This window comes from Pan paniscus, chromosome 19 (assembly GCF_029289425.2).
Source record: "Pan paniscus chromosome 19, NHGRI_mPanPan1-v2.0_pri, whole genome shotgun sequence".
NCBI classification, from domain to species: domain Eukaryota; kingdom Metazoa; phylum Chordata; class Mammalia; order Primates; family Hominidae; genus Pan; species Pan paniscus.
This window is the reverse complement of record NC_073268.2, coordinates 12,400,631-12,413,561: the sequence shown is the minus strand read 5'-3', so window position 1 is coordinate 12,413,561 and position 12,931 is coordinate 12,400,631. Positions and strand designations below refer to the sequence as shown.

Below are 12,931 nucleotides of genomic sequence, written 5' to 3'. Positions count from 1 at the left end.
TTTGCTTCAATAAAGTTCATTGAAAGAAAAAGAAGGCGGGGCGTGGTGGCTCACACCTGTAATCCCAGCACTTTGGGAGGCCGAGGCGGGCAGATCACAAGGTCAGGAGATCGAGACCATCTAGGCTAACATGGTGAACCCCGTCTCTACTAAAAATACAAAAAATTAGCTGAGTGTGGTGATGTGTGCTACTCGGGAGGCTGAGGCAGGAGAATCATTTGAACCAGGGAGTCAGAAATTGCAGTGAGCCGGGACAGTGCCACTACACTCCGGCCTGGTGACAGAGTGAGACTCTGTCTCAAAAAAAAAAAAAAAAAAAAAGAAAGAAACATTTCTGTGTAACTCAGGCAGTACCCTGTAATCAGCAACCTAACATTCCCCACGTTGTGGCACCCTCAGGGAATGATGAAACAGCACTTGTGGCTGGGCGCAGTGGCTCACGCTTGGAATCCCAGCACTTTGCGAGGCTGAGGAGGGCAGATCACGAGGTCACGATATCGAGACCATCCTGGCTAACACAGTGAAACCCTGTCTCTATTAAAAATACAAAAAATTAGCCAGGCGTGGTGGCGGGCACCTGTAGTCCCAGCTACTTGGGAGGCTGAGGCAGGAGAATGGCGTGAACCCGGGAGGCGGAGGTTGCAGTGAGCTGAGATCGTGCCACTGCACTCCAGCCTGGGCGACAGAGCGAGACTCCATCTCAAAAAAAAAAAAAAAAGAAAAAAAACACAGCACTTCCACAGCTTTACTTAAGAGCACTTAGAGTCCTTGGCTAGGATGCTCTTGACTAGATGCTCCCAGCCTTGGCTCTGGCCACCCCAAACTGGCTGAGGGCATCGATGCTTGCTTGAGGACATGCTTCAGAAGCTCAGTGTACTGGTTAAAAGAGTAGATTCTGGGCTGGGTGTGGTGGCTGATGCCTGTAATCCCAGCACTTTGGGAGGCTGAGGCAGGCAGATCACTTGAGGTCAGGAGTTGGAGAACAGCCTGGCCAACGTGGTGAAAGCCCATCTCTACTAAAAATACAAAATGTGGCTGGGGATGGTGGCGGGTGCCTGTAATCCCAGCTACTTGGGAGGCTGGGACAGGAGACTCGCTTGAGCCCTGGAGACGGAGGTTGCAGTGAGACGAGATTGCACCACTGTAATCCAGCCTGGACAACAGAGCAAGACTCCATCTCAAAAATTAAAAAAAGGCCGGGTGCTGTGTCTCACACCTGTAATCCCAGCACTTTGGGAGGCCGAGGTGGCCGGATCACCAGATCAGGAGATCGAGACCATCCTGGCTAACACAGTGAAACCCCATCTCTACTAAAAATACAAAAAAAATTAGCCGGGTGTGGTGGTGGGCGCCTGTAGTCCCAGCTACTCAGGAGGCTGAGGCAGGAGAATGGCGTGAACCCGGGAGGCGGAGTTTGCAGTCAGCCAAGACCGCGCCACTGCACTCCAGCCTGAGTGACAGAGCGAGACTCTGTCTCAAAAAAAAATAAAATAAAAAATAAAAAAAACAATAGATTTTTGGGGTCAGACTGACTCAAGGTGAGGGTTGTGAGCTGGGCATGGTTCCTACTCGGCTAATAACTGCCTGCGTGACCTTGGGCAAATCACCTTACCTGTCAGTGCCTGCTTTTTCACATCTGTAAAACCAGGATAGACTTACCTAACCAGTGAGGGACTTACCTCAAAAGATCTTTGAGGCCGGGTGTGGTGGCTGACACCTGTAATCCCAGCACTTTGGGAGGACAAGGCGGGTGGATTGCCTGAGGTCAGGAGTTCGAGACTAGCCTGGCTAACATGGTGAAACCCCGTCTCTACTAAAAATACAAAAAAATTAGCTGGGCATGGTGGTGTACACCTGTAGTCCCAGGTACTCGGGAGGCTGAGGCAGGAAAATCACTTCAACCCAGGAGGCAGAGTTGCAGTGAGCCGAGATTGCGCCACTGCACTCCACCCTGGGCGAGAGAGTGAGACTCTGTCCCCCAAAAAAAAGATCTTTGACGTGATTAAGTGAAATGAGATAACATGTAAAAGTCTCTAGCATTTACCTGACACAGCATAGTTAATCAATTACAATCATCTTCATAACGGGGGACAGGAACTATCAGACCATTTAATGAGAATCTAACATCTCCCTGAATAATAAAGTTTCTTATTCTAAAAAAATAGAGTATTCTTTGAAAGTTTACATCTTGGGCACTTCAATTCTCATTCTAAAATACAAAGGAATCCCCAGCGGTGTCCAGCCTGGCGCCAAGTTGTCGGGCATTGCCATAGTGAAATGTGACTGCATCTGTCTGTCACAGCACCTCTGCGTCTGTCCCTGCCGTGCCACCTCTCCCAACCACCTCCTGCTTCTCCATGGGGATCAGAAAGGACCTCCAAATTAATGGGGCATAAAAATAGGTGTCTGAATGGGAGTGTACCCCCACCCCTTTCTTCCTCCCTCCTCTCCCCTTTCCATCCCTGGCGCCTGTAATCACCAGGCGGTCTGAGGCTAAGTGGTAGTTTTGCCCATGGTGGGGGGGCTTGGAAACCACACCCCTCTCCCGGGGGCCCTCCTGGCCATTCCCAGCTCTGATCGCCTCCACTGTTGAGATGGGTCTGAAGGGGGCATGGTGTTTCCCATGGTGCGGGTGCCGGAGGCAGCGGGGGACTGAAAGAGGAGCAGGTATGGAGTAGACTGAGGGTAAAGCGGGGCTGTCAGGCAGACAGAGAGACAACTGCATGGCGGGGAGAGAAATGCTCAAACCAGCAAAGGGAAAAGGATCATCTGTCTCCCTGGGTGGGAGATGGATCACCGAAGTCCTCACAGGACAGGCTAAATACTTTGTAGGGCCCAGTTCGAAATGACCAAGTGGGGCCCCTTGTTAACAATTTAAGAATTTCGGCCGGGTACGGTGGCTCATGCCTGTAATCCTAGCACTTTGGGAGGCCAAGGTGGGTAGATCAGGAGGTCAGGGGATGGAGACCATCCTGGCTAACACGGTGAAACCCATCTCTACTAAAAATACAAAAAATTAGCCGGGTGTGGTGGCGGGCGCCTGTAATCCCAGCTACTCGGGAGGCTGAGGCAGGAGAATCACTTGAACCCGGGAGGTGGAGGTTGCAGTGAGCCGAAATAGTGCCATTGTACTCCAGCCTGGGCAACAGAGTGAGACTCTGTCTCAAAAAAAAAAAAAAATTAAGAATTTCAAGATGGTGACAGCAGAGACCTATGCCAAGCACGGTGGCCCTTCTGAGTCGGAGGATCCTATGCAACTGCACAGGTCACGTGTGTGCGAGCCAGCCCTGCTTGCTCTGCAACAGCCCCTCTCCCTCCCCCTGCTGCCGCCACCAACACTCCTCACCAGCCCCCAGGCCCCAGGTGTCTTCCCTTGCTTCTTCCCTCCTCAACCCTGGGTTGGGGGTGAGGGAGGAGGTGAACCCTGACCTACAACTTCCTTCTTCCTCCTCCAATCTTTTAGGCCTGAGTCCTGCTGCCCCTCCAGATCCCAGTCCAGCTATAGCCCCCATCATGGCTGAGGGAGGAGTACCCTTGCCAGGGCCTGGTGCCTACTTCAGCAGGAAAGCCCGACTCTCCTTCCGCCACCAGCTGCATGACATAGCATCGGCCAATGACTCCACCATTTGAAGGGGATGGCGAGGAGCTGACCCTCCAGGAAGGCTTAGCAAGCTTCCTTCCCCAGATTTCTCAGCGATCCTAATGTCCACCTCCCCAAGTCCTTTCTAACCTTCTCATTAAATGTGTTCATAGTTGCTAAGTGCTGTGTGTGTGTGTGCTGGGGGTGTAGATGGGGCCAAGGCTGCAGGGCTGGGTTATGGGGCTGAGATGGGAAGTGTTGTCTACGGTGGGAGTGAGACGCACGAATGATGAATATGAGGCAGCTGACCTAACGCAGAGCCCAGGTGTGACAAGCGGGAAAGTAAGAATTGGCTGACGTCAAGCTTCGGGGTTGAGTGTGGTGAAGGCAGGCTGGGGTGGCTGAGGGCAGGGCAGGATAGCAGATGGGATGAGAAAGCATATTCATTCAGTAAATGCCGAGTGTCCACCCCTGCCAGGCATGGAGGATGTATCAATGAACCAGGAAGGAACAATTCTCTCTTCTCACTGAACTGACTTGCTAGTAGAGGGAGGGAGACAATCATACACAGGTAACAGCTAAGCAGAACCCAAGATGGTGATGTGTGCTGCTTTGAAGAAAATGAAACAGGGTCATGTGAGAGTGGGATTGGGGGGTGGTGATTCTTCAGTTTCAGGTGGTTGGGAAAGGCCTTTCTGATGAGGTGACATTTGAGCTGAGAGCTGAATGATGAGCAGCCATGTGGAAATCTGGGAGTGATGTGTCAGTGCAGGTTTACTAGTTCCAACAAATGGCCATCTCTGGTGCAGAATGTTGACAGTGGGGGAGGTTGCCCACGTGGGGAGAGGAGCACATGGGAAATATCTGTATTTTTGACTCAATTTTGCTGTGAACCTAAAACTGATCTAAAAAATGAATTTTAGGCTGGGCGCGGTGGCTCACGCCTGTAATCCCAGCACTTTGGGAGGCCCGGGCAGGTGGATCACCTGAGGTCAGGAGTTCGAGACCAGCCTGGCCGACTTGGTGGAACCCTGTCTCTACTAAAAATACAAAAAAATTAGCCAGACATGGTGGTGGACGCCTATAATCCCAGCTACTCAGGAGGCTGAGGCAGGAGAATCACTTGAACCCAGGAGGTGGAGGTTGCAGTGAGCCGAGATCACACCACTGCACTCCAGCCTGGGGGACAGAGCCAGACTCTGTCTTAAAAGAAAAAAAAAATTTGGGAGGCCGAGGCAGGTGGATCACCTGAGGTCGGGAGTTTGAGACCAGCCTGACCAAAGTGGAGAAACTCCGTCTCTACTAAAAATACAAAATTAGCTGAACGTGGTGGCACATGCCTGTAATCCCAGCTACTCGGGAGGCTGAGACAGGAGAATTGCTTGAATCCGGGATGTGCAGGTTGCAGTGAGCCAAGATCACGCCATTGCATTCCAGCCTGGGCAATAAGAGTGAAACACTGTCTCAAAAAAAAAAAAAAATTTATTTAAAAAGAGCTGGGTGCAGTGGCTCACGCCTATAATCCCAGCTACTCAAGAGGCTGAGGCAAGAGGATCTCTTGAGGCCACTTCAAGACCAGCTTGGGCAACATAGGGAGACCTTGTCTCTAAAAAATATTTAAGGCTGGGTGTGGTGGCTCATGCCTGTAATCCCAGAACTTTTGGAGGCTGAGGTGGGTGGATCACCTGAGGTCAGGAGTTCAAGACCAGCCTGGTCAACTTGGCAAAACCCCATCTCTACTAAAAACACAAAAACTAGCCAGGCACAGTGGTGCGAGCCTATAATCCCACTTACTTGGGAGGCTGAGACAAGAGAATCGCCAGAACCTGGGAGGCGGAGGTTGCAGTGAGCCAAGACCAGGCTACTGCACTCCAGCCCGGGCAACAGAGTGAGACTCCATCTCAAAAAAAATAAAATAAATAACTAAATAAAATAAAAAAAGGATGGGCACAGTGGCTCACGCCTATAATCCCAGCACACTGGTAGGCTGAGGCAGGAGAATCACTTAAGCCCACGAGTTTGAGGTTACAGTGAGCTATGACAGTGACACTGCTGCCTGGATGACAGAGCGAGACTCTGTCTCTAAAAAATACATAATAATAAAATTAGCCTGAGGTGAGGTGACACACACCTGTAGTCCCAGCTATTGAGCTCCTTTATGTCCCTGGCTTGAGTGGGGACAGCTTCGGAAGGGCCAGAGTCTATTTTCAGCCTCTCATCCAAGAGGTTGATCACACCCCCTACCATGGGAATGGTGGCTTCCAGAGCTGGCCAAACCACTCCCAGTGGTTTTGTTCTCCCAGTCATCATTCATCTTAAATTCCATTTGCAGACAAGGCCCACCTTTCTCCCAAAAGCCAAGGAAGTCACAGTGCTACTGCTGACCACAAGGTGAGGTAACAGAGGTTAAGTGTGGAGAGAGGGGACCATGAGGCTGGGCTGGAGGAGGCTGGTCTTTGTGGCCTTAGGGACAGTAGTCACCCAGGATGACTGGCAGGAAGCAGGCTGAAGGAAGGTGACTCCAGTTTTAGTCAGAATTCCGAGTTCCACCTTGGGCTTGAATAGGGAGTGGGTGTTGCTGGTACCCCCAACACCAACCACAATCCAGTGGTTCAAGGACCTGGATATGGTGGGGGAAAGGAAGTTTGGGGGAAGGCAATTTGGAGAAGAGGTTTGAAAACCACCCATGTAAAAGTTTATTGGGGAATAAAGCATTCATAAACTCCTTTCATCTCCTCTCCAACTTGCTCTGAGTTCAGTGCAATGGTTTTTACAAATAGGAATGGGCCAGACAAATTCAGGCTTGAAGTCAAAAAAAAAAGAACCCCAAAGTACAAAGATTCTCTGTGACAAACTTTATTAAATTTTGCATCAGTACAGGGCATCTCTTATTGCATACTAGAATCCCAGGATTCAGGCGGGTGGTAAAGTGGCAATGGCGAATTTGGGTATCTGGTCTCCCAAAAGTACTTGCCGCTCTACCCCTGACTCTGCAATGGCTGCCAGGCGGATCACTCCTCCACTGGAGCCATCCCGCTCCATGGCCAAAGCGAGAGCTGTGGATAAAAGGAGAAAGCTGGGTTCACATTCAGATGCTGGGATCACTGCAAGGAATGAGGAATGCTGGCCTGGCTTGGGTAGTTGGGGTTGAAGCTCATAGGCCCAGAAGCCTAAGCTCTCACCATTGGCAGTGAATTGCAGACACTCTTCCTTGGTCATGCCTTCCCGGTAGGTAGCATCAACATAGCCATAGATGTAGGAGCTCCCGGAGCCTCCAATGGCAAAGGACTGCCTTACCATCATACCCCCCATAGGCACTGAGTACACCTGCCAGATAGAAGGAGAGGAGTCACCAGTCATATCCTCCCTCCAACACATGTACATTCACCTGTCCATTCTGCTATTGGTCTGAGGCACGTTAATAGTAAGAATAAGTGAGGTAGAGACTGGAAAGAAAAAGAAAATGGCTGGGGAGAGGATAAAAGTCCTGGCTCAAGTGTGCTCTGGTCGGGTGGGGATCTGACCTGCCCTCCTTCTTGAGGGTCCCAGCCTGCGATGATGATTCCCGCCATCAGGTCTTCCCGGTATCGGTAACACATCTCCTTAAAGAGGCTGGCTGCTGTGTGGACCAGTGGAGGCTCATTCAGTTCAATGCTAGAGGGTCAGGGAAGTCACAGAGAAAGTTTCAAGACCTAGAAGTCAGGCTATTTAGCTCCTCAGCTTCCAACTCCCTTCAGATACTTGCCCCTCCCCTGCCCACAAGCACCTGTGGAAACCGAGCTGGTAGGTGACAGCATCAGCTACTGCCTGGGTATCAGCAGCTGAGCCTGAGCGACAGCAGAAAATGCGGTCGTGAATAGGTGTCAGCTTGTCAGTCACTCGATTGGCGATGTAGGACCTGCAGGATGGCAGAATAGTGAGGAAAGGAGCCCACCTGTCTTCCACCTCCATCCCATCACTACCCACTCTCTTAGGGCTCAGGGATAGGATGTCCAGTATTGCCTTTTTTTCCTTTTTCTTTGAGATGGAGTCTCGCTCTGTTGCCCAGGCTGGAGTACAGTGACGCGATCTCTGCTCACTGCAACATCCACCTCCTGGGTCCAAGCGATTCTCTAGCCCTAGCCTCCCAAGTAGCTGGGACTGCAGGCACGCACCGCCACGCACGGCTAATTTTTGTATTTTTTTAGTAGAGACGGGGTTTCGCCATGTTGGCCAGGCTGGTCTCGAACTCCTGACCTCAGGTGATCCACCCAAAGTGCTGGGATTACAGGCGTGAGCCACCGTGCCTGGCCACCAGTATTGCTTATTCTCATCCAAACTGAAGCGGGCTGGAGAACAGACTTTTGTAAGGATTCCACTAACGAGTGAGGGGAACTGAAAGTAACAAAAGTTGGGACAAATCTTTATCTCCAGAGAGAGAAGAAACCTCTCTTCCCACAGTGGTCTGTGGAGGCAGGCAGGGTGGGCTGGCAGGCAGGAAAGGAAAAGGAAGATGGGAAGACCTTTCACAAATCTGTCCTGAGCTCACCCAGTGGTTGTTCTGGAGTCCGCCCCCAGAACCACGCCCCCGTCAAATTGCACGGCCATGATAGTGGTCTGGGAAAAGGGAAAAAGGAGTAAGTCTACATTCTGCAGCAGACACAAACCTCAATGATCTCTCTACCTAGTTCCCAAAATACAAAATCTGTGCGTCGCTGAACCATTTTCAAATCTTATAGGGGCCTCAGCACCCCGCAGAATACCAGAATGCCAACCCTCAAATCTCAAAAGACTCATCCCGTACTTAAGCCCAAGATCTTCACTAGCCTCGCAGGATTTCAGAATTTCAAACTTCAGCCCACCCTCTACCTCCCACTACGAAGCTACCGCACCACTCCACCATCCTCGGGGTACCTCTCCCCATTCCTGGAGCACAACACATTCCACCTCCCCTCCACCCCTGCCAGATCTCTCAACCCCACTCAGGCTTTATCGCGTCAGGCCTTGTGCACGTCCTATGAACCCCGACTCCTTCCTCACCCCAGTGGAGACTTCTCGGCTTTCCCAGTCTGGAGTGAAGGCCTCCGGCCCCCAAGCCGGTGCTGGCCCGGCTCCCCGAGCAGCTAGTAAGGTAGCCGCCATCTTTCTCCTCCGGTACTGCCTCAAAGCAACTGTCGTAAAGCGCTCTGTCACGCTCTTTGGTCGCGCTTTGAGGCCTTCTGGGAGCGAAGCTACTCCGAGGTTGACGGCAGAAGGGAAAAGAAAAGTACAGTGCTGCATGGGGACGGTTCTTTTGCGACAGTGAGCACTTGATGGCAGCGTGGCAAGCAACAAACAAAACAAGAAAGTCAGCAAAAAAACCCCCCAAAAAGCCAAAAAAAAAAACCCCAAAAACCGTTTGGCACTTTGGGAGGCTGAGGCGGGCGGATCATGAGGTTAGGAGTTCAAGACCAGCCTGGCCAACATGGTGAAACTCATTCTCTACTAAAAAATACAAAAATTAGCCAGGCGTGGTGGGGCGCGCCTGTAATCCCGGCTACTGGGGAGGCTGAGGCAGGAGAATCGCTTGAGCCTGGGAGGCGGAGGTTACAGTGAGCCGAGATCACGCCACTGCACTCCAGCCTGAGCGACAGAGCAAGACTGTCTCAAAACAAAAACAAAAACAAAACAAAACAAAAAACAGTCCTAGTGGCTTGCGCCGTACCGATCTCATGGAGTTACAGTCCAAAGGGCCCACAAAATAAACCTGAGAGTCTTTGGGCTAAAGTGACCACACCATGTTTTCATTTCTTTTAGTTATATACTTAGGAGTATATGCTGGCAGAGGAATTTATAGGTTCTATGATAACTGTATGTTTAACATTTTGAGCAACCGACAAACTGTTTTCCACAGAAACTGCACCATTTTACATCCCTACAAGCCATGTGTGAGGGTTCCACCAATTTTTCCACATCCTCACCAACACTTGTTATTGTGCATTATTTTAGTTATAGCCATTCTAGTGGGTGTGAAGTGGTACCCTGTGGTTTTCATTGGTATTTTTCTAATGATTAGTGATGCTGAGCATATTTCCATGAGATAATTGGCCATTTGTATGTCTTTTTTGATGCAATGTTTATTCAAGTTCTTTGCACATTCTAAAATTGGGATATGTCTTTTATTTAATATATTTTAGGGGTTTAATTTTTTTTTGAGACGAGGGTGGGGTGTGTGTGTGGGGTGGGTTTGTCTTGTGGTGTTTCCCAGGCTGGAGTGCAGATGGGATCATGGTGCACTATATCAGCCTCGAACTCCTGGGCTCCAGTGATACTCCTGCCTCAGCTTCTCAAGTAGCTGGGACTACAGGTGTGTGCCACTGAACCCAGCTCTATTTGTCTTTTTATACTGGTGTGATCTTGGCTCACTGCAGCTTCCGCCTCCCGGGTTCCAGCAATTCTCTTGCCTCAGCCTCCCAAGTAGCTGGGATTACAGGCACGCGCCACCATGCCCGGCTAATTTTTGTATTTTTATTAAAGAGATGGGGTTTTGCCATGTTGGCCAGGCCGGTCTCGAACTCCTAACCTCAGGTGATCCTCCCGCCTCGGCCTCCCAAAGTGCTAGGATTACAGGCATGAGCCACTGTGCCTGGCTCTATTTGTCTTTTTATTGTTGAGTTGTAAGGGTCCTTTTTAATATTCTAGGTACTAGAAACATCAGATACATGATTTGAAAATATTTTCTCCCATTGGATTGTCTTTTCATGTCCTTCATTGGTGTTCTTTGAAGCATGAAAGTTTATAGTGCCAGCTCTTACATTTTTAGGTCTGTGGTCCATTTTGAGTTAATTTTTGTATGTGATGTGAAGTAGAAGTCCAAATCCATGCTTTTGCATATGGATAGTCAGTTAGTTCTTCCAGCACCATTTGTTGAAAAGACCTGCTGGGTGCAGTGGCTCACGCCTGTAATCCCAGCACTTTGGGAGGCTGAGGCAGGCGGATCACGAGGTCAGGAGATTGAGACCATCCTGGCTAACACGGTGAAACCCCTCTACTAAAAATACAAAAAAAAAATTAGCCGGGTATAGTGGTGGGCGCCTATGGTCCCAGCTACTCGGGAGGCTGAGGCAGGAGAATGGTCTGAGCCCGGGAGGCGGAGCTTGCAGTGAGCCGAGATCGGGCCACTGCACTCCCAAGCCTGGGCAACAGAGCAAGACTCTGTCTCAAAAAAAAAAAAAAAAAAAAAAAAAAAAAAAAGACTGTCTCCCCATTGAATGATCTTGGCACCCTTGTTAAAAATCATTGACCGTACATGTATGGACTTACTTCTGGATTCTCAGTTTTGTTTCATTGATCTATATGTCTATCCTTATGCCAGTATCATATTGTCTCGATTACTGTAGCTTTGTAGTACTTCTTTTATTTTCTTTTCTTCTTTTCTTTTCTTTTCTTTCCTTCCTTCCTTCCTTCTTTGTTTCTTTTCTTTTCTTTCTTGACAGAGTCTTGCTCTGTCACCCAGGCTGGAGAACAGTGGTGTGATCTTGGCTCACTGCAACTTCCACCTCCCAGGTTCAAGCAGTTCTTTTGCCTCAGCCTCTGAAGTAGCTGCGACTACAGGCGCCTGCCACCACGCCAGGCTAATTTTTGTAATTTTGGTAGAGACGGGGTTTCACCATATTGGCCAGGTTGGTCTCAAACTCCTGACCTCGTGATCTGTCCGCCTCGGCCTCCCAAAGTGCTGGGATTACAGGCGTGAGCCACTGCGCCCGGCCCTTTAATTTCTTTTAACAGTATTTATAATAGTTTTCAATATATAGGTCTTGCACTTCTTTGGTTAAATTTGTTCCCAAGTATTTTATTCTTTTTGATGCTGTTATAAGTGACATTGTCTTCTTAATTTCATTTTTGGATTGTTCATTGCTAGTACATAGAAATACAACTGATTTTGGTTTTGATCTTGTATTCTGCAACTTCATTGAACCATTTATTAGTTCTTTTTTGTTTTTTTGTTTTTGAGACAGTCTTACTCTGTTGCCCAGGCTGGAGTACAGTGGCGCAATCTCGGCTCACTGCAACCTCCACCTCCCGGGCTCAAGCAGTTCTCCTGTGAGCGCCACCATGCCCGGTTAATTTTTGTATTTTTAGTAGAGATGGAGTTTCACCCTGTTGGTCAGGCTGGTCTTGAACTCCTGACCTCGTGATCTGCCTGCCTCAGCCTCCCAGTGTTGGGATTACAGGCGTGAGCCACCGTGCCTGGCCATTTATTAGTTCTAAGAGTTTGTGTCTATATTCTTCAGGGTTTTTCTATATAAACCATCATATCATCTGCAAATAGAGATAATTTTATCTCTTCCTTTCCAATCTGGATGCCTTTTATTTCATTATCTTGCCCAGTTGCTCTGGCTAGTTACTTCACACAATGTTGAATAGATTGGCAAAAGCAGACATCTTTGTCTTGTTTCTCATTTTAGGGGAAAAGCTTAGGAGAAAGCTTAGGGAAAAGTCTTTCATCATTGAGAGTGCTGTTAGCCCTGGGTTTTTCACAGATGCCTAGGCAGGGGAAGTTCCCTTCTATTCCTAGTTTGTTGATTTTTTTTTGTTTGTTGTTTTTTTCTTTTTTGTTTTTTTGAGACAGAGTCTTGTGCTGTTGCCCAAGCTGGAGTGCAGTGGCACCATTTCGGCTCACTGCAGGCTCTGCCTCCCGGGTTCCAGTGATTCTCCTTCCAAAGTGTTGGGATTACAGGCACATGCCACTGTGCCCGGCTAATTTTTGTATTTTTAGTAGAGACGGGGTTTCACCATGTTGGCCAGTCTCTACTAAAAATACAAAAATTAGCCTGGCATGGTGGTGTGCCTGTAGTCCCAGCTACTCGGGAGGCTGAGGCAGGAGAATCACTTGAACTCGGGAGGCAGAAGTTTCAGTGAGCCTAGATCGTGCCACTGCACTCCAGCCTGGGCAACAGAGCAAGAGTTGTTCTCAAAAAAAAAAAAAAAAAAAAAAAAAAGGAATACAACATTGGTTCAACATATGAAAATTAATGCAATATACCATATTAATAAAGGAAAAATGCAAAATTATCTCAATAAACTCAGAAAAGCAATTTAAAAATCCAACATTCTCTCATAATAAAAAACAATCGTTGGCCAGGCGCAGTGGCTCGCACCTATAATCCCAGCACTTTGGGAGGCCGAGGTGGGTGGATCACCTGAGGTCAGGAGTTCGAGACCAGCCTGGCCAACATGGCGAAACCCCGTCTCTACTAAAAATACAAAAATTAGCCGGGAGTGGTGGTGGATGCCTGTAATCCCAGCTACTCAGGAGGCTGAGGCAGAAGAATCACTTGAACCTGGGAGGTGGAGGTTGCAGTGAGGCGAGATTGCACCACTGCACTCCAG

The 12,931-nt window shown here is 49.1% G+C and overlaps 1 protein-coding gene across 2 annotated transcripts; it reads right to left on the bottom strand.

The window, feature by feature from the left end:
- Window positions 1–6,420: 6,420 nt before the first annotated feature.
- Window positions 6,421–8,920, bottom strand: PSMB6 (proteasome 20S subunit beta 6). 2 transcript variants are annotated; one of them, XM_003810195.5, is made up of 6 exons: window positions 8,600–8,920; window positions 8,109–8,176; window positions 7,347–7,478; window positions 7,105–7,234; window positions 6,763–6,907; window positions 6,421–6,636 (listed from the first exon to the last, which is right to left on the bottom strand). In XM_003810195.5, exons 1-6 carry the CDS (start codon window positions 8,837–8,839, stop codon window positions 6,494–6,496), a joined length of 858 nt encoding a protein of 285 aa, XP_003810243.2. In that variant the 5' UTR covers window positions 8,840–8,920; the 3' UTR covers window positions 6,421–6,493. The 2 variants fall into 2 exon arrangements, with proteins under 2 accessions (XP_003810243.2, XP_003810246.1); XM_003810198.5 differs by having other exon boundaries at window positions 6,421–6,656; window positions 8,600–8,757.
- Between the last annotated feature and the right edge of the window lie 4,011 nt (window positions 8,921–12,931).